Source organism: Fusarium oxysporum, chromosome II (genome assembly GCF_013085055.1).
Source record: "Fusarium oxysporum Fo47 chromosome II, complete sequence".
Lineage (NCBI taxonomy): Eukaryota > Fungi > Ascomycota > Sordariomycetes > Hypocreales > Nectriaceae > Fusarium > Fusarium oxysporum.
Window position 1 is genome coordinate 1,704,399 of NC_072841.1, and position 25,432 is coordinate 1,729,830.

Below are 25,432 nucleotides of genomic sequence, written 5' to 3' on the forward strand. Positions count from 1 at the left end.
CCCTTGTTACAGAAAAGTTCCTCGAGTGAACCCCGCGTATCCTATAATCACCGATACGTCTCATAGAAGACTGAGCATAGTCCGGGTGAATGACGATTCAGTAGCATGCATCATAGCGTGGCAGCATGACTAATTCAGCCAGAATGCGAAAATTGATTGGGATGCTGGCCTCATTCTATCTTCTCTCCATACTCTGCACTCTTCTCAGCCGTGTATCTGCACCGTCTATCCGAGCCTGTTTTCAACAAAAGTTCAGTTCCTGGGCACTAAGCCTGTGACCCATGCACCTAGCATTCGTCCAGAGAAATCTTTTGCTCGCTCAAGAACTCCCAGAGTCCATCATGCGTTCTTGGTACCATTGGTTTCATTTGGCGGCTTCTCTCCGACAAACAACAACACCCTAAGATAATCAGCTCACAAACCCCATGACAATGTCACGAAGACTTACCATGAAACCCTCCAGGTCGGCTTTCCGTTCAGTCTCTTGCACATTCCTCGACTTCCATCATTGTCTGGCGCCACATCAGCAGAACACCAGCCATCGTCAGCAAAGTCAAGAGACTTTTCACGAAACAACTTCGCAGCAAGTGTCTTGGCAAGACCACGTCGACGATACGGTTCCTAACTCATAATCAGCTTCATATTGTGCCTTGAAGTCATATGATACATACCTCGCAGTGAAGGCTGATTAGTGAGCCATCGAACCCTAAGTCGAATTAGAGTTGAGCCGCATGATCTAGGCTCGAGGGAACTTACCCAGAAAAGCCCAGGAGACAGGCGTTCCGTCGTCGAGCTTGATTACCAAGCTTGGCATGCGTCTGAGGACTTGCCTATAGGGCGTCAGCCAATGTTCCGATCGGCTAAAATCAGACTTACACTGTTCTCGGGATATTTGTTCGGGAGATGACAACTCGGCAATCGTCGTCAGTCGCCGTTCCCCAATGCATACCCTCGGGTAAAGCTGTTTCATCCTTTGGTAGATCCTCGTACTTGAAAAGCCATTTGTCATATGCCCCTGTTTCACGAGCTTGAACGCGACCTGTCTTGTAGAGTAGATCTCGGACTGAGTCGTGCAATGTTCCGACCAAGACAGCCTCGCCATAAACGAGGGGGCGCCCATGTGCCTTTGCTATGACGACACTCTCCTCGATTATTTTATGAAGTTGCTTCTCATAGACGGCCGTGTCTTTGGGGTCGGCATCATTTGGATGCTCGAGTGTCGAGTAGATCCACGTTTGCGTATCAGGGCCACCGCCGACATCGATGTATGCCGCAGTGAATCTCTTCGGAAAGTCTAACCCATCCTCAAGTTGAGTTTCCGCTGCCAGTATTACTCTTGCTGTCTCTCGTAGACCATTTTCAAACTTGGTAAACTGAAGGCGTCGAAGGAGGGGTAGCGAGTAGGGCAATTGATTAGTCAAGAGCGCCAAGAGCTGCTTTGGCACGGTCGTGTAGACCTTGACAAAATCCGCCATTTCAATGTCTTTCAAGTCCCTCAGATGGTGTTAAACTCGGCAGATCCAGAAATGGCATCGAGAAAAATAGTTTGAGATACGTGGATGAATCATTGTCACACATGGGTAAATGTCGGTTATCGGAAGGATGGCAATGGTGACGCCTTTTGACAGGAAAATGAGTCACTGGAATCGCTTCCCTGTCTTCAGAGTCGTGAAAATGTATTTCAGTTCAGCGTGGAAGCTGAAATAATAAGACGTATTTATTCTTCTTCACTCCGATTTCGGATGGTCGACAAATTGCGGTGTGACTTAGATTATCCGAACTCAAACAATAGGCATATTATGACACATTTTAAAGGCAGTCAAGGGAGTCATATCTAGCTTCGACTTGCTATTGACCATGACCATAATTCTCACAGTCGCTGAAGCTCTATTCAAGCTAGAACATGTCATTCCAGGTCAGTGATGCGGCCGGAGATGTCTTCACCTCTCAAGTGATTTACCCCAATGATCCCACTACAGGTTATGTGTGAACTTGATCAAGGCGAGTGGAAGAACCGATAAATCGAAAGTAAGAAATGTCAGAAAAGATATGGGCAATCATTTTGTTGGTAGATTCACACTTAGTTTCACACGTTGAACCGGACATGGGTTGATCACGGGTCATTCCTGTACGTCAACCAAGACCATATGCGCAAGAAATAATCGAGATGAGAATGCTTTTGTTCTAATAGCATTCAAAGAGAGAAGGTCAAAATGATATAGATGATAGGATGGGATAGGATCTTTACCACTCACAGCCATTATAAGTGAGCTACCCTACAGTCTTTTATCTCAATGAGGTCAACACCAAGAAATAGTCACAAATACATAAAGCTTTCCGATATCCTTGCTAACATGCGTCTATTGCGATTTATGCAGACTGCATGTGCTTTAGTATATTTATACCGAATAGCCGACCCGACTTTATTTTACCAAATGCGACTGTTACTCATTCCGCTGCTTTGTTGAGGTACAGCGATTCAAGATTATCGTGGGACAGCATGGCAGAACAGCCCAAAAACCTCATGATTGACACTAAGAATCTCGCCAGTTGTCTAGGAGATAACGCAAACTGACTACGAGCGGCCTTGTGATGTGTCTCGACGAGGCTACCAATGGATACTCATACCAAAATCATCTCTTTGGCTTGATGATCAATCAGATCGCCACCAAGATGTCGTCAAGTAGTCAATTAGTTTCGAACTTTAGATTGGCTTCAAGTATTATTCCCACTCTTGACGCGCTGTCCATTCGGTTGTCTCAATTTCTGGTGCCCAGTCCCATTCACCTCGGCTGGATCAAGAATTCTGTACCTGTCTCCACCCATCACCAACTCCCCGAGAGAGGCTCGGCAGTCTCGACTCCCCGTGAACTCCCCGAAATAAAGTCACGGACAAATGACGGTCCTGAAATTGGACGCGCCTTGCGCCGCGTGAGGGAAAAATTCTCTTCCAACTTCACATCAACATTGTGAGACTGTCGACCCACGACAGCAGCACCTACACCACGTACACGCAACTCCGAGGCACGACAAGATGACCGGGATGGACGAATACCGAATGTCACTAGGGACGTGGTATGTGGGTCGACGCAATTAAGCATAATGAACTCTGCTGACATGGGAACATCTAGATTGTCCAGATTGTTGATCAGTTGCCCCATAGCATACGGTACCTCCAGTAGCCGACCGATATTCACGCTGACGATCACATCGACCTGTCATCTATCGACGTAACAACATTGTCGCGACAAATGGAAAAGACTCGGCTGGTCGTCTTTCACCATCGCCGTGGCTTTCGACGCAATTGACTGTCGAGATGAGATGTCTACTGGCTTGCCACCTTTGATCGATGACCTGTCTCGATTCCACGGGCGATAACCAATAGTGGCAGGTGGAGGTTCAGCTCACAATGTCGTGCCCAATTGGAACCTTGACGAATCAATCAGAGAACGAATCTCGCAAGCCCACGACCAACCACGACTGAACCTAATTACGTCTGAATTGGAGTTGGAAATGCAAATCCCACGTATAAACTCGACTATGTCTTGATAACCTTGCAGTCGCTGACAGGGTTGTGTGCCGTATTGCCGAATAGGTGCCTTGCCAAGCTCCCAGAACAACGGGATGTGCTCGCGTGCATTTGATGGCGCCGCTTGAAGGATGTATTCCCGGGACAAGCAACGGCTGCGCTAGAGGAAGACGTGGGAGTCGCTTGGCAGGGGATCAAGTACCGTGTACAACGAGAGACCTCGCTCAAAAACACACCGAGCTAAGACGGATCCAAATGCACACTCCCCGACACTAGACCACCACCATCCAACTGGACGACAAGGGTAGATCTGGGTTGTTCCTCCCACCAACCGCAGCGAGATTGATTAGGGCGCAGAAAAGTGCTGGATAAGCTTACCTGATGGCGCGCAAGATCTGGAAATATTCGCCATGGGACCTGGATCGCAAAGTGCGATGTGCAGCACCCTGAAACTGTCGCAAATTCGTCAACGCATGGACAAATTCGATCATCAAAGGAACAGAAGGACCGACGACGACAGCCTTGCAATAGCAATCCCCTGACCCTCATCTACATTAGCTCAAACACCACGTTCGCCAAGGCAAATTGTTATCGAGATGGCCAAGACAACAAGATGGATGGGTTGACGGATTTTGTGCCGGGAGGCGTCGCCTTTCGTGGGGGACCAAGCCGGAAGGCTTATGATCCTGAGCGGGAGGGATGAGGTGAGGCCTTGGCTGTACATTGGCTTCTTGATCAAATCATTCGTCCAAAAGCAAGCTGGACCGTCGGGCGAGCCCCGATGGTCCGGAGCATGGGTTCTTGTTGGATCCAATGAGACATGCAGCAGTGACAAAGGGGGAGACTGTCAACGAGGTTACTCCCAGCTCGCGTGCCTGCGTGGGTGGGGGACGAAAGGGGCCATTTTTGAGCTGAAACAGCAGACGCAGCCGGCGACCGCGGGACAAATCTGTTTCGATCTCGTAAGAAGAGGCGGGAAACGACCGACGACCCAGCGATGGCCCGAGAGTATTACGCGGAGAGTGTTACGATGGTCTCTGTTGCAGCGAGGGAAGCAAGCTAACACGCGGCCACGATCGCCCAGATTGGAGATCCGTGTTACCTTGAAATGAGAAGACACATGCAACGCACTAATATGAGCAATATGGAAGGGTCTATTGCGTCAGATAAGATTTCGGGCTTGCCATATTGCACCATGCCAGTGCGTCGACTTGCAACTTGAAGCTATTGATCGAGAGCTGGCAGCTTCACACACGACTCGGAAGATCGGCAACATGTATCACGGTCAAGCTGTCAATCTAGAGCCTCTTTGACTCACAGTAGCTGTAGTTTATTCGAGTCTAGACCTGATGTGTGACCGCGCAACCGCAGCCTTGGGAAACTAAGTTGTCTCGGTGCACACTCACTTCGAGAGACAGCATGGGTTGGGCGCTGGACCAGGGGTGGTGGAAATTGACGAATGGACGAACAGGCAAATGAGGATGGATGTGCACTTGTTACTGGACTCCCCGAAAATAGGGACCCATCTTGAATCCTCAGCCGTAGAGCATGGGTGTCGTGATGGTTGAGCAATAGTCTCACCAGAAGCAGTTCTGGACTACATGGAGGGCTCTGGACTTTCATGATAAAGTTCGGAGATGAGAGATTTGTTGCTTTATTGTGGACTTTGTTCTGCAGCAATACCGGCATTCGCGATGTGATATCGAGTCTGATGAAGGTTATTCAAGGTCCCGTAACGCCAGGGACGTTAGCACCGGTAGCAAAGGGGAGTGGGGCCGAAGCGTTACGGGGAGTTGGGGTATGGGCCGATGAGGCCATCATGATGAATATTGGGTCATTGAAGAGATTGGACAGCGAAAAAGTCTTCATCTGGGCGACCATTTTTGATACAGCATTACTCCCAATAAAGGGTACCGAAACGACGTAATACAGGAACGAGAAATTTGAGAGTCCAAAAGCTCATCTCCCCGAGAATGGAAGCATGCATGGAACAAAAAGCTCTCATGCCGGTAACGGCGACATAAACTTCCAAGACAGGGGTACCTGAGCTACCTGACCAACTCCCCGAAGGTCCCTGAAGGCTGAAGGATCTTGATCAGTGCCCTCACCCACTGTAAGCAATGGATATCAACACGCTACACAATAAATATGGTAATTCACAACATCTTTCACGCTCGATTTCCTCCGTGTCTCGATGGGATGAGTTCATTGACCATTTCTAATCCAATGATGATCTCACTTCATCATCAAAGCTTCTGCGGTTTCAACACCACTATTCCGCAATGGGAATAACGCCTGCCGCTTAGAAAGCGGAACTAAACTGTTAACGGCTTTAGATCGAATGGCGCAATCGGGGACCATATCGTCGCGAGATCTAGCGGGGATTTTTCTCTTTTCATGAACTTTGAGCGTGGTAATGCAAGGTCGCATAATATTCACAGACTTTTGTCATTTCGCTCATTATTACTCACAAAGTATCAGAAGCCTCGCAAAATGCAAACTCTGAGAGAATACCATTCTTTGAGAGACGAGATCTCGCCACGGAGACGACACGAATGTTGGTGGAGTTTTGGCGGAGCTGAATTGGGATAGTGACAATTGCATGCTCAGATCCTGGTCAGCACGCAATGGTTCTAATGGAGCCCCGGACGCACAGCTTTTGCCGCAAACTCCCCACGCTGCCTCCATCAATTCTGCAGCTTGACGCGGTACAAGACAAGAGAGCTTGGGGTGTGAAGGAAATGACACACCGCACGAGGGTCCGAGGAGACCTCAAATGTGATCCCAGCTCACATGTACAGGCTACAAAGGATACAGGCATTAACAGTAGCGCCCAGAGTTTTTGGCGTTCGTCGATCCCTGTTCAATCACACAGTGAGACTCTCATCTCCCCGCTCGCAAAAAAGAAACGTCGTGGCATTGGACTTGGGCCGTGGTCACGATTGCATGAAGCCTGAAAAAGGGCTGAATTGAGAGGAAATGACACTACCGCGTGGGCCAGGCCAGACCAGACCAGGTCCACGGAACGATAGCGACAGCTTAGCAATTGACTTCACAAACAATACACACGCCCTTGGGCTCGGATCGCCGCTGGTGGTCAGCCAGTCCAGTCTAAATTTATATGTGGCCCTTCCTCGCCTCTTTCTTCTCGATTATCTCTCTCTCAACCTCGCTCCCACTTCTCAATTCCCTCAACGGGTCTTAACCCCATATATATCCTACAGATCGACTCGATCTGGCTCACCCTTTCATCCTGAAGACCCTCTGATCCTGAAGACCCAAGACCTTCAGTCGTCATAGCTACCTCGACTACTTGTCCTAACTAGGAGAAAGTCTTGCTAGCGCTGCATCACACCCCCGACCGACCGAGCGACAATCCGACTCAGGGACCCACGGCACGCCTTGACGACTCAAATACCCACGTTGTGCCATTGCTGATCAACCTTTTTGATCTCCCCGTTCTTGCATACCTACTCAAGAATTTTATTTCATCTCCCTTTTCCCATCGTCTTTTTTTTGAGCGTTGTCCTTTTTTCCCATTTGACTTTGCTGTTGTTGTTCCAACATGTCTCAACCAGGCAAGAATTCTGCCAAGACGGCCTTGGAAAAGTTCATCGGCGCCGATCACACCGAACCCGAAGAGAAAGCGCCTTCAATCTCCAATGCCGACCTTTACATCGAGGAGGAGCCTACAGTTGGTGAATTTCTTCGAGAAATCACACCCAGCGCCCGTGCTGTTGGAGAATACTTTTACAACCTCTTCCCGTTCTTGTCATGGGTTGGCAAGTACAATTTGATCTGGTTCATTGGTGACTTGGTTGCTGGTAAGTCAACTCCCCGGTGCTGTTACATTCTCGGGGAGACTCTGTTCGCTGACATCAACTCCCCGCAGGTATCACTGTTGGTGCTGTCGTTGTTCCCCAGTCTATGGCCTATGCCCAGCTGGCACAGCTTCCCGTCGAGTATGGATTGTACTCATCCTTCATGGGTGTCTTGATCTACTGGTTCTTTGCCACATCCAAGGACATCACCATTGGTGTAAGTACTATCTATACATATCTATTGACCAACTTCAACTGACTCTTCAGCCCGTCGCTGTCATGTCCCAGGTCACAGGTAACATCGTTCTCAAGGCTGCCGATTCCTTGCCCGATGTTCCTGGTCACGTTGTCGCCTCCGCCCTCGCGGTCATCGTCGGCTCAATCGTCACTTTCCTCGGTCTCGCTCGCCTCGGATGGCTCGTTGAGTTTATCCCTCTGCCTTCCATCTGTGCTTTCATGACTGGCTCCGGTGTCAACATTATCGCTGGTCAAGTCCCCAAGCTTATGGGCATCAAGGGTGTCAACACCCGTCAGGCAACCTACCGTGTGATCATTGACACCCTCAAGAACCTGGGTGGCAGCAAGCTCGATGCTGCTATTGGTCTGTCAGCCCTGACCATGCTCTACCTGATCCGTATTTTCTGCAGCACCATGGCCAAGAAGCAGCCCCAGCGCGCTAAGCTGTACTTCTTCATTTCGACCTTGCGAACCGCCTTTGTCATCCTGCTGTACGTTGGTATCAGCGCGGGTATGAACATCAACCACCGCTCCAAGCCCCGCATCAGCATTGTCGGCGACGTCCCCAGTGGTAAGTTACCTTGTCTCACAATTGACAATTGATCCAGTAATTGACTAACTCGTTCAGGTTTCACTCACGCTGCTGTCCCCGAGATCAACACCCCCATCATCAAGTCTTTCGTCTCTGAGCTTCCCGCCGCCGTCATCGTTGTCCTGATTGAGCACATCTCCATCTCCAAGTCTTTCGGTCGTGTCAACAACTACGTTATCGACCCCTCTCAGGAACTCGTCGCCATTGGTGTCAGCAACCTTCTCGGTCCCTTCCTTGGAGCTTACCCCGCTACTGGATCTTTCTCCCGAACTGCCATCAAGTCCAAGGCTGGTGTCCGAACTCCCTTCGCTGGTGTCATTACTGCTATTGTCGTCTTGCTTGCTCTCTACGCCCTTACCGCTGTCTTCTTCTACATCCCTAACGCAGGTCTTGCCGGTGTCATCATCCACGCTGTCGGAGATGTCATCACTCCTCCCAAGGTTGTCTACCAGTTCTGGCGCGTCTCCCCCATTGAGGTCATCATCTTTTTCGCTGGTGTACTCGTCACCATCTTCAGCTCCATTGAGAACGGTATCTACACCACCATCGCCATGTCCGCTGCTGTCGTCGTCTTCCGTCTCTTCAAGACCCGTGGTCGCTTCCTCGGTGTTGTCCGTGTCCGAACCATGAAGGCCAACGTCAGTGACGGTACCTCCAGCCCTGGATCCGTTGACGAGGGTGAGGGTTCTCTCCGAGCTGGCTTCCTTCCTCTTGATCACGGCAACGGTGCCAACCCCAAGGTCGTCGTCCGTACTCCTTACCCTGGAGTCTTCATCTACCGATTTGCCGAGGGCTTTAACTACCCCAACGCATCTCACTACCTTAACCACCTCACCGAGACCATCTTCAAGGAGTGCAGACGAACTAACCCTGCTCTTCTGGGTAAGCTTGGTGACCGTCCCTGGAACGACCGAGAGCCCCGCCACATCAAGGCTGTTGAGAACGATGAGCGACCCATTCTGAAGGCTGTTGTCCTCGATTTCTCCAGTGTCAACAACGTCGACGTTACTTCCATTCAGGCTCTGATTGATGTTCGCAACCAACTTGACAAGTTCGCTGCTCCTGAGGTCGTCGACTGGCACTTCGCCAACATCGAGAACCGATGGACCAAGCGTGCTCTGGCTGCTGCTGGCTTCGGTTTCCGCACTCCCCGCACAAACCATGATGGTACCGGACAGTGGAAGGCCATCTTCTCCATTGCCGATCTCGGTGGTGACGACAGTGCTGCTACTGCTGCTGCTCTCGATGAGAAGGCCAAGAGCGCCCCTGTCAAGCAGGACATCGAGGCCGTCGACGATTCTATCAACAGCATTGGCTCCGAGAAGGGTGTCTCAAGAGACCCAACTAGCGCTCGTCTCATTGCCGTGCAGGGCCTCAACCGACCTTTCTTCCATCTTGATTTGCAGGAGGCCGTCGACGCTGCCGTTTCCGCCGCCGAGTTGAAGCAGCACTAAGTTGGCTATTATTACATATTAATCGTTGTCTACATGGGTATCATGGTGTTTCATGGAGTTTTAATTCGTTAAAAGATTTGTCATGATGGAATCAAATCGCCATAGAGGTTGTGAGGCGATGTGTCTATACCCGATTTAGTTTTTGATGTTGATCTAGTTCTAGTGTTTACATATGGGAAGATGCCAATGGTGAAGTTGTCCATGGCTTATGAATGACAATGACTTATCACTTTTGCATGCCTTTTGCTCGTGACTGTCGCAAATAATGAAGAACTTGAGAATATACTGAGTACAGCCTGATAACCATCAGATTCCTAATATGTACTGGGAGTGATTAAAACCTCTTGATCTGCCCTCAATGCTTGCTGTCAGATCTCGGTTCCAAGCCTTGCCTTTGATGTCATGTGCCAAGCACAAACACAACCATGCACGAGGGTGGTGTGATCATTGCAAGACAAACAAGAAAGCAGTCCAAGGTCAAAGGGTGTTCAACTTCCCCGCTTGAACGAGATACATTACCATACATGGAGCTTCGTAAGACCCGGAAACTGGTCACTTGAGCAATATAATCACTCCTACCTTGGAATCGGTACGTGGCGTGCGTGGAAGCCTCGAACTCTTGACCGACTACTCTAAACGGCGCAATATCACTTCCAAGGACAGATCACTACGAAGCGAAGCTGCCAAGGTCACGGGAGATTGGATAAATAAAAGAATCGCTAGAGTGAGCTGGTTATTGTACAAGCAGACTGTCCGTCATAACTTTCTTCGCAATCCGCCTTAATCTCGCTGAGCGGTGACTCCGTAATATCGCGCCGGGTTACATTCCGCCAAAATCGGAACTTTACAGTTATGCGTCATGTTGCAACAGTTACAGTGCTGTTTCGTTGTTGCCATAGGTCCTTGAGTGAATTGCTCACAGTTAGGCAACCCAGGAACATGTGAAGCGCCACAAAAAAGAGCATATTAATGACAAGACTGTGAATGGGAAAGTGAAGGCTCTCTAGCTTACTCTGCCACCGTTTAAGTTGATTAGACGGATGCAACGGACTTTCAAAGCCGTGGAGGAAGTTTATTAGGGTGCTCCAGGAGTAACAAGATCCTATCTCCTGCTGGATAGGGACTATTCGACTGAGCCGGAACGTGGCTAACCATCTGGCAAAAGGCCATTCCCGGAAGATTTCACTGTGGATTGTACACTATACAAGCTTTGGTGTTGGGTACTTACCACCCTCTTCATCAGATGAAAACATCCCCGGGGCGAATAGCGATGCAATATTGACTGAACTTATCGTCATTAGGGATAAGAGAACATCCTGGCCATCGGCAGACCGAGTCCTAGACTCGAAATTCCAGAAAGAACACGTGCTTCCAGAAAGTATCCTGTAAATCAGCGATGAACGTGCGCTCCTCCAGATCCCGATTGAACTTCTTCTTGAATGTAAGTCCATGAGGAATAGGTGACGCGTCGCGGATAGATCGAGTCAACCAAGGCAGCAAGGAGCCCATCTTGTTTGGATTTGGAAGAAACTTGATGAGTTGAAAGAAGCCAGTTATCGGCAACATTGGGAGTCTACGCTTTCTTCTATCCCTGGAGAGATAGACGGAAGGTACCGTCCGACTACCTCATAGATATGTGCTTTCCCACTTTCGGGCAGGCAACTGGGAGGACGTTACTTGATAGAGCTGCTAACTCCCTGCTATCTAAGGTTTGGAGAGTGATATTTTTAATTGATAAACCAGACAGCTGATGCTTGCATCGTGCACCTTACCTCGCTGTATGAGGAGGTACTTGGATAATTCAGCACCATCACCTGAGAACGCAACAATTTTGAATAGTGACGAGGACGGGGACGCCAGGTATGTATGTTTATAAGCTGCTGTGCATCAAGGTAACAGGAACATTGAAAAACTATATAAGTCTCATGGTATTTTTGGTATTGGAACACGAACTCAACACATCGAATGGAAATGAAGTCTTTAAAAGTTATATGTGGCATCTTGTCCCCGGATGTCGGATGAAATTGGCCTGTATCGTTCAAGTTACCCCTGACGCCAGAATGGTTCAAGTTATGGCATGATATCTATGTCTATCGTAACTTATCGTCAGTCCTTAACAAAGCTTCGGAGACTAACTGCTAGTGGTGCATATCCGGCACTAACTCCCACTACTGATCCAGGCTTCATGCGTAGTCAAATTGAAATCGAGATGATTCAATGCGACTCTCAAGACCATAAAACAAATCCATCCCAACTCAGATTGACGAGAATGGCAAAGGATTCAAGACCCTGAAAGTCTCACTGCATGACATCATGTCCGCCGATCGGAGACAAAGATTTCTATGGTGAAACCTTCTATCAGGAATTCTAGAAACAATATCGTCATGGATCTTGTTAGTACACGTGGAAAATACTTCCGTGCCGAGGCAAGCGGCTCCGCCGTGCTCCACTCTTCACCGGGTCCGTACCCACCGAGAGCGGTCCGAGAAACCATTTTCAACGGTTGAATTTTATTTTGGGATTACAAAGCTGGGGACAAGTTACGTGAATGATCCGAGGACCTGAAACAAACGGTCAGGGCGGATAAAGATAACGATGTTTCCGAAGTAGGTATTAATAGCAAGGGGAGATGTTAAGCGACTTGTCGGTGAAGAATCATCATTGCCAACATAGTAAATGTCCAACAGAAGAGAAGCATCAGAAGTTGGAGAAGATGCTAGATTAGTCTCACCGGAAATAAACATCCCAAAATATGTAAAACTTGGATTGCGAAAATGTCCATAATGACGGACTCTTCGCTAACCCCGATATCAAGGCAAAAAGAAGCTTTCACATCCCCACTTCGGTCTCTTTCTTCAGGCTCATTCCAAAGTCAAACCCACAATCCGTGCTTCGCGTGGTCGGCCAACTCGATAAGGAAGAGTGCCCCGGCCGGTCCGATAGCCCTATGTAACCGTCGCTATCGCCAACCGTTTTCTATATAAAGCCCAGCCCAGAATCCCCCCTTCAAATCGAACCATATACCCTATCTTTACACAAAACTCTGTCTCTATATTCCTACATAAAATCGCAACAATGGTCTCTTACAAGGTCTTCCGAGGAACTCCCGAGGGAAAGATTGTCTCTGACACCGTCGAGCGTGAGCTCCAGAACCACGAGGTCTTCATTGAGACAACACACTCTGGTGTTTGTGGAACGGATAAGCTCTACCAGCCCAGTGGAATTGTCCTGGGTCATGAGGGTGTTGGAATTATTCGTGAGGTTGGATCGTCAGTCAAGAACGTCAAGGTTGGTGACAGAGTTGGATTCGGATACACACATCAGATCTGCGGCTCTTGCGACAACTGCTGTACAGGTAAGGACCCAATATACTTTGAATTACCCATGGTACTGACTCTGCAATAGACCTCGACCAGTACTGCCGTGAGCGTCAAATTTATGGTTTCTCTGACACCGACAACGGTTCTTTCTCCTACGGTGCTATCTGGGACTCTAAGACTGTTGCACCCATTCCTGATGGATACGACTCTGCTGATGCGGCCCCTCTCCTCTGCGCGGGAGCCACTGTCTACACAGTCCTGACCAAGTACGGTCTCCGCTCCCAAGATAGAGTCGGTGTTATGGGCATTGGTGGCCTGGGCCATCTTGCCATCAAGCTCGCTGCTGCCAAGGGAGCTCACGTCGTTGTCTTCTCTTCATCCGAGTCCAAGAGGCAGGAGGCCCTGGACTACGGTGCCTCTGAATTTATTGTCTTCAAGTCTGGAGACGAGGCTCCTGAGAACTTCAAGCCCGTCAAGCACTTGCTTCTCTGCGGTAGCGCAAATGTTGACTACAGCAGGTATGTTCACCGCACCAACGCTTGGTTTGTCATAACTAACAAACGCAGCCTCGTTCCTCTTGTTGATACCGACGGTGTAATTTACCCTCTTACTGCCGCTCTGGAGTCCACTCCCGTTCCCCTTACCTCGCTCTCCCTCAAGGGTATTCGCGTTCAGGGCTCTCTGGTCGGCTCTCGCGACAGCCTTCGCAAGCTTCTTGACTTCGCTGCCAGGAAGAACATTAAGCCCACTATTATGACATACCCCCTTAACGAGGAGGGCATTGAGAAGGCTCTGCACGATTTGAAGGAGGGCAAGGTTCGATACAGAGCTGTCCTTGTCAAGGAATAAAATGGTTACGTGTTGAAGAAAAATAGCGATTTTGGAGCTCAGATGTGTTTTTAGAGACAAAAGCGAGGTTGAAGGATATACCAATTTGTAAGATTACGAATTTGACGAAATTGACGTTGGTTGTTGTTGAGCTAAACCGTTTTGATCCATTGGAGTTGTCGTGATTCGGTGCAGATTTCGTAAGGAGGTGACGAAACCAGATACGCGGTGAGGAACTTTTGTAGGCTCGACGCGGTCAGCTTCTTATCCCACCAAACCAAAACCGTCAAACTGAATATGCATATCTACGTTTATTTTACAAAGGATTCGATCGGTATCTATCAGGAGAGATAGTAATTTGCCATAATCGAGACTGTGTGTAGCGCCAGTGATGAAGTGCATTGCTGGTTTTGCCTAGGTTGATGATAGAGCTTGAGTGTTATTGACAGGAGAACAGGAGTTTGTAGGTCATAGTAATGTAATAGCCAACGTCCATCTATCATTGAGAAAACACACCGAATTTTCTTTGATTTAAATATTGGATATATTGAATATTTATCTGATCTGCAATTCAAACAAGATGCAGTCTATCATTCCCTATTCCTCCCTGTAAGACGGCGTAAGCTTATCCTGTCGTTAGTTTCACCAACCAATCAACTCTTTTCCCCGCAGTTGAATCATAGATGAAAACGTAGTCACCCACGTAAGCACCAACTGATTTAGGCAATTTCGTCATTGGATCTTAACATGAGATAACCAACTTGCCTTATGTGTCTGATCATGATATGAATGTCCCTGGCCCCGTTGTGAAATTGAAGAGACGACTCAGCCACAAGCGCCATGGATGCTAATTCTTCACTAAACGTTCTGCCCGAAACCGATTTTGGCCCTTCGGCCTCGGGAAGATTTGATTTTACTGTCTTGTTTGAGAATGTTATGCTATCGATTGTCCCATCTGTTTTATTCTTTGTTCTTGCCCCACAGAGACTGTTATGGCTGAAAAGGGAGCCGAGAAAGATTGTTGAGAATTCACGTCTTCTCATCAAACTGGTTTGTCTCCTGAGGCCGTAGTCAGGATAACGCTGACGATACACCAGGGGTTGATCACCATCTATACCGGATTGCAACTTGTGGTGCTGACGTACTGGACCGTGGGGCCTCTGCCTACATCTCAACCACAAATTGCTGCAGCGGCTCTTGTATTTGCGAACGGACTGTTGCTGGCCTTACTGTCTTATGTCGAGCATACACGCTCTGTGAGACCTTCGACAATCATCAACGTCTATCTCTTTTTCACATCTCTTTTCGACTGCGCTATAGCCAGAACGCTATGGCTTCTCGATGGAGCGCATGCAGTTGCGAGGCTGTTCACGGCAGCAACCAGCGCCAAGGCTCTCATTCTTGTTTCTGAAGCATGGGAAAAGAGGTCCATATTGAGAGTCCAGTACCGCGATCTATCACCCGAGACGACGAGCGGTATACTGGGCCGCAGTGTCTTTTGGTGGATCAACCCTCTGATGAAATTAGGATTCTCCAACTTTTTGACTGAGCATGATCTGTATGTTGTTTTGACTGTCTACATCCTGACCCAACTAATGCGATAACAGGTATGCCATTGAAAACAGTCTGTTGGGAAAGAGATTGTTCGCGCAGGTGGAGAGATCATGGCGTGCGGGTGAGTTGACAACACATTCCTGCGGAATATGCCAAGCTGACAGACAGTCTAGCGAATCAAATTAAGAGTAACGCTCTCTTTTGGTCCACCATCTGGTCTTCTAGGACAGTCTTTTTTCTCGGAATGTTATCCCGTATTTGCTTGATGGCCTTTAAATACGCACAGCCTTTTCTGATTCAGAGAACCATTGGCTTTGCGAGTAACTTGGATGAGGATAAAGCCATTGGATGGGGTCTCACGGGTGCCTGGTGTTGTGTCTTCATCGGACTGGCGGTTTGTATCTCGCCCGTGTTTCTTGTGGTATCCAGGCTAACATTCTCAAGATCGCTAACGCATTCTATTGGCATATGACTTATCAGTGAGATCAAAGATCCGCCGGTTGAGAAGCCGAGGCTAATTATCTAGATTTGTCACAGCAGTCAGGGGTAGCCTGATCAGCCTGATTTATGACAAGACCCTCGATCTCAGCATTACGGCTTTTGACGAATCAAGTAAGAGAATGGGACTCTTAGACAATGGGAAAACCTAACGTATTGTAGTTGCTGTAACACTGATGTCTGCCGACACCGAAAACATCTGCATGAACTTCGCAAGCATACATGAGATGTGGGCCTCACCTATTGAGTGCGGAGTGGCTTTATATCTCCTATACAGACAGCTGGGCATGGCATTTCTGGCACCTATGGTTGTGGCAATAGGTTTGCGTTCCCTGGTGCTAACAAGTTCACTTTTAACACGGGATTAGTCTCGACCACTGGCATCTTGATGATAGCTAAGTATATCGCAAACGCACAGAAGCGGTGGGTTCGTGGTATTCAGACGCGCATTGATGTTACTGCCTCGATGCTAGGCTCAATGAAAGTAAGTGCCCATTTCAAAGACGCTCGGGTTGAGTCACTGATCAAGATTACAGGAGGTGAAAATGCTCGGGCTCACGGATGTTCTCAATAACCTGGTCCAAAGTTTACGTGTCAGAGAATTGGACCTGTCCAAGAAGTTCCGTAAACTGATGTGCTGGCGAGTCCTTTTCCGTAGGTTTACGAATGACTTTAGATACGCCAAACTGCTAACTTTACCGTCTAGAAAATAGCATGGAAGCCATAGCCCCACTCGCTACGTTCGCAACTTATGTCGTGATATCGCAAGAGACAGGCAACCCCTTGAGTACGGCTTCGGCATATACTTCGCTTTCGCTTATCTATCTTTTGTCGAACCCTATGTCCACACTCATACGAACAATTCCTGGAATGAAGGCATCGCTGGCATGCTTTGATCGGATGCAGGGCTTTCTGCTATCTGATAGCTGTAAGGATCACCGCTTACCTCTCAGTGTCCGCGATAGCAGAGCCCAACAAGAAATCCGGAATTTCGGGCCGCGTGCTTTTTCTCAGGACAGAGCCTCGATTGAGCTACTCGATCGCTCCAACGAACCATCAGTGGTAATTGGCCAGCCTCTCATGATCGTCTCAGACGCCAGCTTCGGATGGTCAAAGACTGAAGCACCAGTTCTCAGCAACATATCCTTTCCCATCCGTAAATCCCACTTCACATTTGTGATTGGGAGTGTAGGATCTGGTAAAAGCACTCTCATGAAGGCCTTGCTGGGCGAGTTACAACCGTATAAGGGATTTGTCTACACTGACGCTCGACGCATCGCATTTGTTGACCAGAAGCCATGGATTCAGAACTTGACAATTCGACAGAACATCCTTGGTATATCCACGTATCACAAAGATTGGTATGATAGAGTTGTTCATGCATGTGGACTTGAGCAGGACATTGCTGAGATGCCTGACAAGGACGCCACGAAAGCGGGCAGCGGCGGTGTTTCTCTCAGCGGTGGCCAGAACCAGAGACTTGCACTTGCAAGGGCCATTCACTCAAAGGCGGGAGTGCTTATTCTCGACGATGTCTTTTCGGGACAAGATGCTTCGACAGAGGAGCATATTTACCGGATGCTCTTCTCAGAAACAGGGTTGCTAAAAGAGCTTGGCACGACTGTTGTCTGTGTAACCAACGCCAGTGAGTTTAGCTGTCATGGGTCGGAGTGGAGAGTACTGATATCCCATAGTTCATCGGCTTGCATACGCAGACCACGTTGTTGCTCTGAGCGAACATGGCACAGTCCAGCATCAAGGGACATTTGAGCAACTCAAGAACGACACTGATTACTTCAGTGGTTTGCATCTTGGGCAGAACGGGGCTGCCAAGGAGGACGGCGAGTCCTCGACAGCCAATAAAGAATCAACTTCGGCACCTCAAGGACCAGAAGAAGAGACTGAGTCTGCTAACCGAGCACTGGGAGAACTTGCTACCTATGGTTACTATTTCAATACGGTACCCAAGTGGCATGTCCTGTTGCTCGTGGCGCTCACAGTCTTATTCGGCGCCGCCCACAAGATGACTGAGCTATTGCTAAGTTTCTGGACTGGTCATTCTGTTATCACTCAACAAAGCGTCAACAACTTCTACCTTGGACTCTACTCGATGCTAGCTGGACTTGCGATAATTGGCATTATGGGTGCGGCTGTGCATTACCTTGTTATCATGGTGCCTTTGAGCAGCGAAGTCCTGCATGCCCGACTACTTCGAACAGTGATGAATGCTCCGTTGTCATTCTTCTCAAGGATGGATGTTGGCGTTACAACAAACCGTTTCAGCCGCGATATGTCTGTCATAGACACAGAGCTTCCGTTTGCATTGATTGACCTGGCCATCGATACCAGCGTCACCATCATGGCTGTTATACTGATGTGTGTGTTCTCTGGATACTTTGTGGCGACGCTGCCCCCTCTGGCTTTCTTCTGCTGGCGTAAGATTCGCTCTTGACACCCTTTTTAACTTTCACTGACAGTTCCGCTAGTGCTTCAGAGATTTTACCTTCGGACTTCTCGCCAGATCCGAATCCTTGAGCTACAAGCAAACTCACCCCTGTTCACACAATTCCTTGACACCCTTCAAGGATTGTCCAGCGTTAGATCCTTCGGCTGGGTCAAGCAGTTCAAGGAACAACACTTTCAGTTCCTCGACGCATCTCAGCGTCCATATTATCTCCTCTTCAGTATTCAGCGCTGGCTAGCTGTTATCCTTGATCTTGCAGTTGCAGCGCTGGCTACAATCTTGATGGTTCTCATCGTCAAGCTTCGAGACAACTTCGAGCCGAAGTTTGTGGCAATGGCCCTCCTCAATGTGACATCCTTTTCGCAATATCTCACACAACTCATCAAGAACTATACGCAATTAGAGACCTCACTGGGTGCTGTTAGCCGTACTAAGGAGTTCTGCTCCACAACTGACAGCGAGAATCTTCCAGGTGAGGTGGTTACTCCACCCGAGAGCTGGCCTTCTCATGGCCACGTGCAGATCGAAAACTTGACGGCTGCATACACCACTTCGGGTGAGCCAGTACTGCACGAAGTCAGTCTGGACATCAGTGCAGGATTCAAGGTCGGCGTCGTTGGCCGGAGTGGGAGTGGCAAAAGCTCCTTGATGGCCTGTCTTCTCCGGATGTTGGAGGTTGACTCGAAGTCTAGCATCAAGTTCGACGGCATTGACATCACTACGCTTCCGCGACAAACTGTACGGGCCTCTGTGGCAGTCGTTCCTCAGCATCCGTTCTTCATGAAGAAGACTACTGTTCGCGACAATCTGGTTCCTCGTGGTGAGCAGCCTGAAGAGAGGATTCTCGCCGTTCTCAAGCGCCTAAGGATGAAAGACGCTGTAGAGAAGCTCGGAGGCTTGGACAGCATTCTTGACGTCGAGCGACTATCACAAGGTCAACGCCAGCTTCTTTGCCTTGCCAGAGCGATACTCGCTAACAAGAAGATTATTTTTCTTGACGAGGCGAGTAGCAACGTCGATGCCAAGTCGGAGCAATTGATCCGACAGGTGGTCCAAGAGGAGTTCGTGGGATGCACGGTTATCGCTATTGCACATCGACTGGGTGCTGTTGTTGACTTTGATCGAGTTGCTGTGATGGGAGGAGGAAGGGTTATCGAGTGGGACAACCCAAGGGAGCTACTGAAGAAGGAGAGCGAGTTCAAAAGGCTATGGGATTTGAGCTCCGGATAAAAGAGCAATGGTATCAACTATAGAGCTATTGGCAAGGCTGAAGCACAACTGTCTATGGTCTCAATAAATCATCTATTTTCGATATAGCGACATGAATTACCAAACGTGAATCTCGGTCCCAGAGCTGAAGTGCCAAGTCACCAATCTCCGGTTACATCTGCAACAGTAGTGCTCAGTATTCTTCCACTGATTCCCAATGTAAGCAAGAGGGCCTCCAACGATCGTGCACGCAAACATTAATGCAGCCATGGCACTTATGAGTCAGCTTCCATCAACATATCCTGTTTCAGGGTTTGTACTCACTGCGTACCACCACAAATCTTGCGTTCAACTCGGGTCAGAGAGAGTTCTCGACAGGCAGGGCATATGACAGCTCGAGGCCATTGTTTCAGCTTTCTCAGAGGAACGACGTTGGATTGAGAGATAGTGTTGAATGCTGTGATCTCGGTCTGTTGTTGAGACTCAAGTGGGGAGAAGAGTTCGATTTTATTGTGGTCATCTGACGGATCATCCTTGAACAAGGTATGGAATCTTTGCTTCGTGGTAGTTGCCATGCTGATGGATAGTTATCTCAAGACTGATGTTTATAAGTATGATATAGACCGTTGCGAAAGCCCATGATATATACATTGTACTTCAAAATGGCAAGTCAGTTCTCATCCAATGATGACCCCTGTAATTGCGGATGCCTGGAGTGTCACACTGCCCAGTGCTCGTATTTCGCATTGTGAAAGCGTAGCCAATAAGACGACACTTGATTCAAGCCACCGACACCATTTCGGGAGGAGCTGAAACAAAAGACTAACTGACCGGGCAATTGTTCCACCGCTTCGGTCTGGAATTCAGTATCGGTGGCTGTGTTTTATCAGTGGGCGTAGAGTGACGAATTGTGAATTCGCAACGTCGCACGACCAGGGCAGATCTCTTACATTGGATGTCAGTCCTTGAACGCATTCAGCTAGAATACCGGATGCCAAGACCCTGCATAGCTTTTACAGATAGAAGATCGTTTGTTCTAGATGCATTGATAATCGTAGGATGCATGGATCCTACTGCAAACGTTTGTGCTCGGACATAAGGGTTGAAGATCTTGAGCCTCATCTGTCACTTTTCCTCGCCAGCCTGACGTTTGACAGCATGAATGAAATATCAACGTTGGTGGTTATGGGTCGATATGGAATGGATCTACATTTAACGTTGCGGTTAATGCCACGCGGCGAATCCAACACGCTGGTTCGCTCTGCCCAAGCCGTATTTCGACAGCGTCGACGTACGAAGTCTTGGCTGTCGACAAGATCAACGACTTGATACCCCATTTAGCTATATTATCCGATTCGAGGAGGCTCTGTTCCTGGATCTTCGGTAGATCTTGATCAAGACCGGGAATTAGCCATCGTGTAAGTGGCTTACATTCCAGCTGTCACTGACCGATTCAGGTCCCTTGGAAAGCAAGACGCCAAAAGACGGAGTGGCTTTCTTGGAGTAGAAAAGTCCTCAATTACAAGCCAAATATTAATAACCTCTCCAGGCATCACGGCAACGTTCTCAGAATGATTAATCACCGGTTCTTCCAGCTCCCTCATACAGTATGGCTATCACCGAACAAGAAGCTGCCAAGTCGTCTCATACCCATCTTGTCATGGTAATATTGGTGGTCTGTTTCGCCTTTTGCGTATCAATTCTGTTCGTTGCCCTTCGATTCTGGTGTCGTTGTATCATTGGCCTTTCGTATTGGGATGATGCTGCTGCTGTGATGGCATTGGTAAGCCAACAGATGCTTCCATATGGAGCCATCCTAACATTTGTAATTTCAGTTGTGTATAATAGGAATGGGATCGTGTATACTTACACGTAAGTCATTACCAATATTTGGAAAGCTTGAGCTCAAGATTTACAGTTGTACCACTCGGCTTGAACGACCCTACTGGCACGCTGCCAGAGGACAAGACCACGCCATTTTACAAGGTTCGATTACGTCTCTATCTTTCGGAGGTCCAGCTAACAGCACAAGTGCACGTATATTGCCGCCTTCTTCTACAAAGAAGGACTATTCTGGGCAAAAATGACATTTCTTCTCCTCTACTACAAGATCGTAACGCTGTCCTACTGGCGATCTGCATACCTCGGGGCTATAATGGTGGTCGTACTCTGGAATATCTGTCAAATTCTGATATTCTTTCTTCAATGCGCCCCCCTCGAAGCCGTCTGGAATCGTGATCTTAGGATGAAGTGCGTTACGAATCGGCTAGAGCTTGCTTATGTTTGTGCTGGAATCAACATCTTGACCGATCTCGTGGTAGCTATCTTGCCACTACCCGTTATTTGGAAGCTCAACCTCCGTCGATCTCAGAAAATCGCTCTCTCAACTGTCTTTGGACTCGGATGCTTGTAAGTATACCTCGAATAACATATCTCGTTTGCTGACCTTTGGTGAAGTTCAATCGCGCTTGCTATTGTGAGGATAAAATGGGTAGAAAGGTGGTCGCTTACTACATGGGACATCGTCAGGCCACAGCTTTGGGCTTTGGCAGAGGTTACTTCAGCACTGGTCTGCGCGTGTATCCCAACATTCAAACCACTCCTCTCGAAAATTAATGGTATAATTGTTGGTCGAAAGAGGAATGCTACAGAGTTTGTTCTCGAGGGACACAGGAGTGATGTTGAGTTCAATGCGGGAAGCATCAAACATAGTGAGGGCTTCAGTGAGAAGCCTAGGCATGACAGGGTTTATGGAAGCGAGACCTCAGCGGCAGTTGAGCAGCATCCATGGCTGTAAGACAGAGCTCCGCGAGGGTCGGAAGCTGAGTTGAGTAAACTAATACGTCAAGGCAACCGCTTTTGGAGTTGGCTAATGAGGGGAGTTTTGAAATGGTTAACATACAGTAATGGTAATAGTAATTAAAATATTTACATTTTAACCTTGAAGCGGTCTTTGGCTCAAAGTCTCGCGGAGCTGCATGAGCCCTGAACAGCCACGGCGCTAAGAAGTTGCAAGGCATTTTCAAACCCCCAGCTCAGCCCAACGAGGCATTCAGCGCCTTGAAAACCCCCATACACAAAATCATTTACGTCTTTCACATTCACCCAATCTGATACCTTTCTTTTCCGCCATCGCATCATGAGTTCTTTATGCAACTATTCCCACCCAGAACTACAAATTACAGATGGCCTCATCCGTCAAGATACGGGGCGGCTTTTCCCCTATAACCCCGAGTTTTATAACAACGCGACAGGCCTATACGGCCCTGGTACCATCTATTGTTGGTACATGCTTCTCGTGTCTGTTCTCGCCAGCTGGGCCTTTTGCCTAGCGGACGAGGATGAACCCAAGAAGCCAGGCCTTTCAAGCGATCTTCTGGGAGCACTGGCGTACCCTGTATTTGCCGCCACGGACTTGGTTGTGCAGTCGATGCGGATGCTAGGCATGGACAAACGCGCACTGGCTATCTTTTGTTTGCGAAATCCAGAGGTTAATCTTGACCTGTTTGGTCCCTTCAATACCACGCAGCTCGATCTGAACCATATTCCGCCTGACACGGTGAAACTGGGCCAGCGTGTCATTGATATTACCGGGCCGCTTACTATATGCTATTCCGCAACACCGTTTCTTCTTGTTCTTATCATTGGGTTCATGATTGATGCCGACTATGCACGGAATTGGAAGCCTAAGCCGTCGGCACGCTGGGTGGTAAACATAGCTTATGGCTACATCACACTGATGCTCACAATATTCCACTTCAGTCTCGGTGACATAGGAACCAGTTTCTTTATCGCCCTCTATGAGGCAATGCTACCGGTGATGCTAACTATCATCTACCTCTTCACCGCGTTCATCGGCCTGGCATTCCTTACTGGCACCATCATGCTGGTATGGTCCATGATTGAACAGAACCACAAAGATACAGTTGAAGCTTTAAAAGTTCTGGGAGGCTGTATCTTTTTCGGCGGTATGCTGGTTGTGCCCTCAATGTTGATGATTCACCGAGACCGCAGTACTACGATACCTGATTTGGCAATCAGGGTCATTGAAAGGGACCAGTTGGCGACTCTGATTGTCGGTGCTGTCACGTTGACCTTTACGATAGTGGATGTTTTTAGGAACTTTTATCGGGAGAGACATCGGACAGACGCAGCAGATGAGGAGATTCAAATGCTACCAGCTGCTGAAGCAACCACTGTGCATAGCTGAAAGGCCATATACTTCATTTATCTCGTTGGCATCAGTATAGATGTAAACATAACAGAAAGCAATTACTAGCGCATCAAATACTTCAGAGTTTATTCTCGAGGGATACAGGAGTCATATAGGTCATTTTCCAAGTCGTGTACTGATATAGATCGCGTCGTCCCCCCTGATCTCGGACCAGATGTGATCGCTAATACCGTAATTCACCATCGGCACCTCAATAGCTTCCAAATCAATGCTGCCAAGCTCCTTGGCCCTTCCGTGTGTTAGTGTGTTCATGGTGTCGATCGAAAGGACAATCCCACTCTCTGCTCCATCGATAGCCAGAATCTTTGTCGATCGACTCCCTCAAAATGGGATAGTGGAGCTCCTAACAGGTCATGAACGCGTCGGAACTGGCGTCTTTTATAGCAACTATAGCCATGATTGAAAGGGGGATGTCCTGGATTATGACCCATTCTCGATTCCCCAATTTCCCGTTCATATTCGTACATGACAGCCTCGCTACGGGAAGCGAAAGGTCGTTATAAAAGGGACTGTAAGTTACTGTGATAAATTTCCAGTTAGTTCGTGCTCTAACGTATACTGATGGGTCTCTGACCAGTGATGCAGAAAGCTGGGGACACAAGAGCACTCAATCCTATCAGTCGAGAAATTCTCATTCTGAATAAAAATGCCTAGAGGATACTACTAGGAAGTCTACTCGAAAGAAGAAGGGAAGATATTCGAGGCACCATGAAGCCAACAGGCGTAGCTTTGCCTAATATGGTGGTCGCTTTGACATGGAGATGGTAGAACCACTGTTCCAATTCTGCATGATTGGGCTTAGAAGCTGTTCGATTAGTGTGATCCCTGATGTTAGCTGGGCATTTGTAAGTGGTTCAAAGTGTTGGAAAATGTGTATGTTCTGTTTGACCGTCTCCCCAGGGCTCACTGCAATCACTACTTCCTGCGAATGGAGATTTACAGCAAGAGTAATGTACAATAAACATGATTTAAGCTCTATAATATCTTCCCGATAAAACAAAATGTCTAGCTGCACAAAACCTTCATATAATTTGATCTTTTGAAGACACTTCTGATAAAGCTACGACCTGCTGAATACTGTCTGTTGGTTGATCCTAGCATATGGCCTGATGTCTCCATTAAACCCAACTTAGCCGGGCAATTTAGTACCTTGATTCATTAAGATTAAGTAACTCTTATTTCCTTGAGGTAGACAGGGTGCTCATCTTGAAATGCTTTAGTAAACGTGCTTCATAGGCCATGTATAAGGGTAAGCGTTTTATCCTCCTATTCTAATCATTTTGCAAAGCAGATATAGATGAAACAGTGTCATAAGGAGCTCTTAAAGAAAAGTATTTCAATAACATTAAGTCAACCAAGTATTTAACTTAAAGTCTTCTATCTGAGCAATATCGATACCACATTAGATATTAGGCCACCCTCCACGTGAAACTGCCTCGCATACATTGACTCAACCAACAACGACACTACATACCCAACTTACCTTAATAGGAATATGCCGAGAGTGTCTTGGAGATGCGTTGGGCTCCTTTCCACCTATGAACGAACAGGCCTTTCTGAGCGTAAAAGTGGCTATAAAGCGTCACCCCCAGGACACCTTGCCATTATCTACTACCACCCTCAATTGACGACTAGCACTCCCAACTCATACCAATATTAAGGCACCTGATCTCAAAGAGTAAGGCAATATGC

The 25,432-nt window shown here is 48.1% G+C and overlaps 6 protein-coding genes across 6 annotated transcripts; 4 read left to right on the plus strand and 2 right to left on the minus strand.

Moving 5' to 3' along the window:
- Nucleotides 1-80: 80 nt before the first annotated feature.
- On the minus strand, nucleotides 81-1,664 carry FOBCDRAFT_214485 (uncharacterized protein). The gene is made up of 5 exons (XM_031173085.3): nucleotides 877-1,664; nucleotides 757-830; nucleotides 672-706; nucleotides 449-621; nucleotides 81-400 (listed from the first exon to the last, which is right to left on the minus strand). The coding sequence occupies exons 1-5, from the start codon at nucleotides 1,473-1,475 to the stop codon at nucleotides 340-342; spliced, it is 942 nt and encodes a 313-aa protein (XP_031049870.2). The 5' UTR covers nucleotides 1,476-1,664; the 3' UTR covers nucleotides 81-339.
- Nucleotides 1,665-6,639: 4,975 nt separating this feature from the next.
- FOBCDRAFT_154481 (sulfate transporter family-domain-containing protein) lies at nucleotides 6,640-9,870 on the plus strand. The gene is made up of 4 exons (XM_031173088.3): nucleotides 6,640-7,353; nucleotides 7,422-7,567; nucleotides 7,618-8,158; nucleotides 8,216-9,870. The coding sequence occupies exons 1-4, from the start codon at nucleotides 7,095-7,097 to the stop codon at nucleotides 9,631-9,633; spliced, it is 2,364 nt and encodes a 787-aa protein (XP_031049873.2). The 5' UTR covers nucleotides 6,640-7,094; the 3' UTR covers nucleotides 9,634-9,870.
- A 2,727-nt stretch (nucleotides 9,871-12,597) lies between these two features.
- FOBCDRAFT_214490 (chaperonin 10-like protein) lies at nucleotides 12,598-13,938 on the plus strand. The gene is made up of 3 exons (XM_031173092.3): nucleotides 12,598-12,988; nucleotides 13,039-13,471; nucleotides 13,520-13,938. Exons 1-3 carry the CDS (start codon nucleotides 12,709-12,711, stop codon nucleotides 13,800-13,802), a joined length of 996 nt encoding a protein of 331 aa, XP_031049877.2. The 5' UTR covers nucleotides 12,598-12,708; the 3' UTR covers nucleotides 13,803-13,938.
- A 683-nt stretch (nucleotides 13,939-14,621) lies between these two features.
- On the plus strand, nucleotides 14,622-19,527 carry FOBCDRAFT_236624 (P-loop containing nucleoside triphosphate hydrolase protein; the record flags this gene model as incomplete). Its single annotated transcript, XM_059610086.1, has 10 exons — nucleotides 14,622-14,831; nucleotides 14,879-15,339; nucleotides 15,389-15,456; nucleotides 15,873-15,947; nucleotides 15,996-16,154; nucleotides 16,202-16,317; nucleotides 16,370-16,487; nucleotides 16,540-17,478; nucleotides 17,528-18,268; nucleotides 18,311-19,527. 10 exons carry the CDS (start codon nucleotides 14,622-14,624, stop codon nucleotides 19,525-19,527), a joined length of 4,104 nt encoding a protein of 1,367 aa, XP_059464097.1.
- Nucleotides 19,144-20,167, minus strand: FOBCDRAFT_214491 (uncharacterized protein). Its single transcript, XM_031173094.3, has 2 exons — nucleotides 19,831-20,167; nucleotides 19,144-19,780 (listed from the first exon to the last, which is right to left on the minus strand). The coding sequence occupies exons 1-2, from the start codon at nucleotides 20,079-20,081 to the stop codon at nucleotides 19,624-19,626; spliced, it is 408 nt and encodes a 135-aa protein (XP_031049879.1). The 5' UTR covers nucleotides 20,082-20,167; the 3' UTR covers nucleotides 19,144-19,623.
- Nucleotides 20,168-21,115: 948 nt separating this feature from the next.
- On the plus strand, nucleotides 21,116-23,716 carry FOBCDRAFT_126777 (uncharacterized protein; the record flags this gene model as incomplete). Its single annotated transcript, XM_059607816.1, has 7 exons — nucleotides 21,116-21,289; nucleotides 21,342-21,378; nucleotides 21,425-21,492; nucleotides 21,617-21,915; nucleotides 21,964-22,299; nucleotides 22,411-22,421; nucleotides 22,677-23,716. 7 exons carry the CDS (start codon nucleotides 21,116-21,118, stop codon nucleotides 23,714-23,716), a joined length of 1,965 nt encoding a protein of 654 aa, XP_059464098.1.
- Between the last annotated feature and the right edge of the window lie 1,716 nt (nucleotides 23,717-25,432).

What these genes read in the sequence shown, in the direction of transcription:
- FOBCDRAFT_214491 (XM_031173094.3), bottom strand. Translation starts at nt 20,081, where the DNA reads ATGGCAACTACCACGAAGCAAAGATTCCATACCTTGTTCAAGGATGAT. An exon ending in AAGATTTGTGGTGGTACGCA is followed by an intron (nt 19,781 to 19,830) that starts GTGAGTACAAAC and finishes CTGACTCATAAG; the next exon opens with TGCCATGGCTGCATTAATGT.
- FOBCDRAFT_214490 (XM_031173092.3), top strand. Translation starts at nt 12,709, where the DNA reads ATGGTCTCTTACAAGGTCTTCCGAGGAACTCCCGAGGGAAAGATTGTC. An exon ending in TTGCGACAACTGCTGTACAG is followed by an intron (nt 12,989 to 13,038) that starts GTAAGGACCCAA and finishes ACTCTGCAATAG; the next exon opens with ACCTCGACCAGTACTGCCGT. An exon ending in GCAAATGTTGACTACAGCAG is followed by an intron (nt 13,472 to 13,519) that starts GTATGTTCACCG and finishes TAACAAACGCAG; the next exon opens with CCTCGTTCCTCTTGTTGATA.
- FOBCDRAFT_154481 (XM_031173088.3), top strand. Translation starts at nt 7,095, where the DNA reads ATGTCTCAACCAGGCAAGAATTCTGCCAAGACGGCCTTGGAAAAGTTC. An exon ending in CATTGGTGACTTGGTTGCTG is followed by an intron (nt 7,354 to 7,421) that starts GTAAGTCAACTC and finishes AACTCCCCGCAG; the next exon opens with GTATCACTGTTGGTGCTGTC. An exon ending in CCAAGGACATCACCATTGGT is followed by an intron (nt 7,568 to 7,617) that starts GTAAGTACTATC and finishes CTGACTCTTCAG; the next exon opens with CCCGTCGCTGTCATGTCCCA.
- FOBCDRAFT_214485 (XM_031173085.3), bottom strand. Translation starts at nt 1,475, where the DNA reads ATGGCGGATTTTGTCAAGGTCTACACGACCGTGCCAAAGCAGCTCTTG. An exon ending in ACAAATATCCCGAGAACAGT is followed by an intron (nt 831 to 876) that starts GTAAGTCTGATT and finishes GACGCCCTATAG; the next exon opens with GCAAGTCCTCAGACGCATGC. An exon ending in TGTCTCCTGGGCTTTTCTGG is followed by an intron (nt 707 to 756) that starts GTAAGTTCCCTC and finishes AATTCGACTTAG; the next exon opens with GGTTCGATGGCTCACTAATC.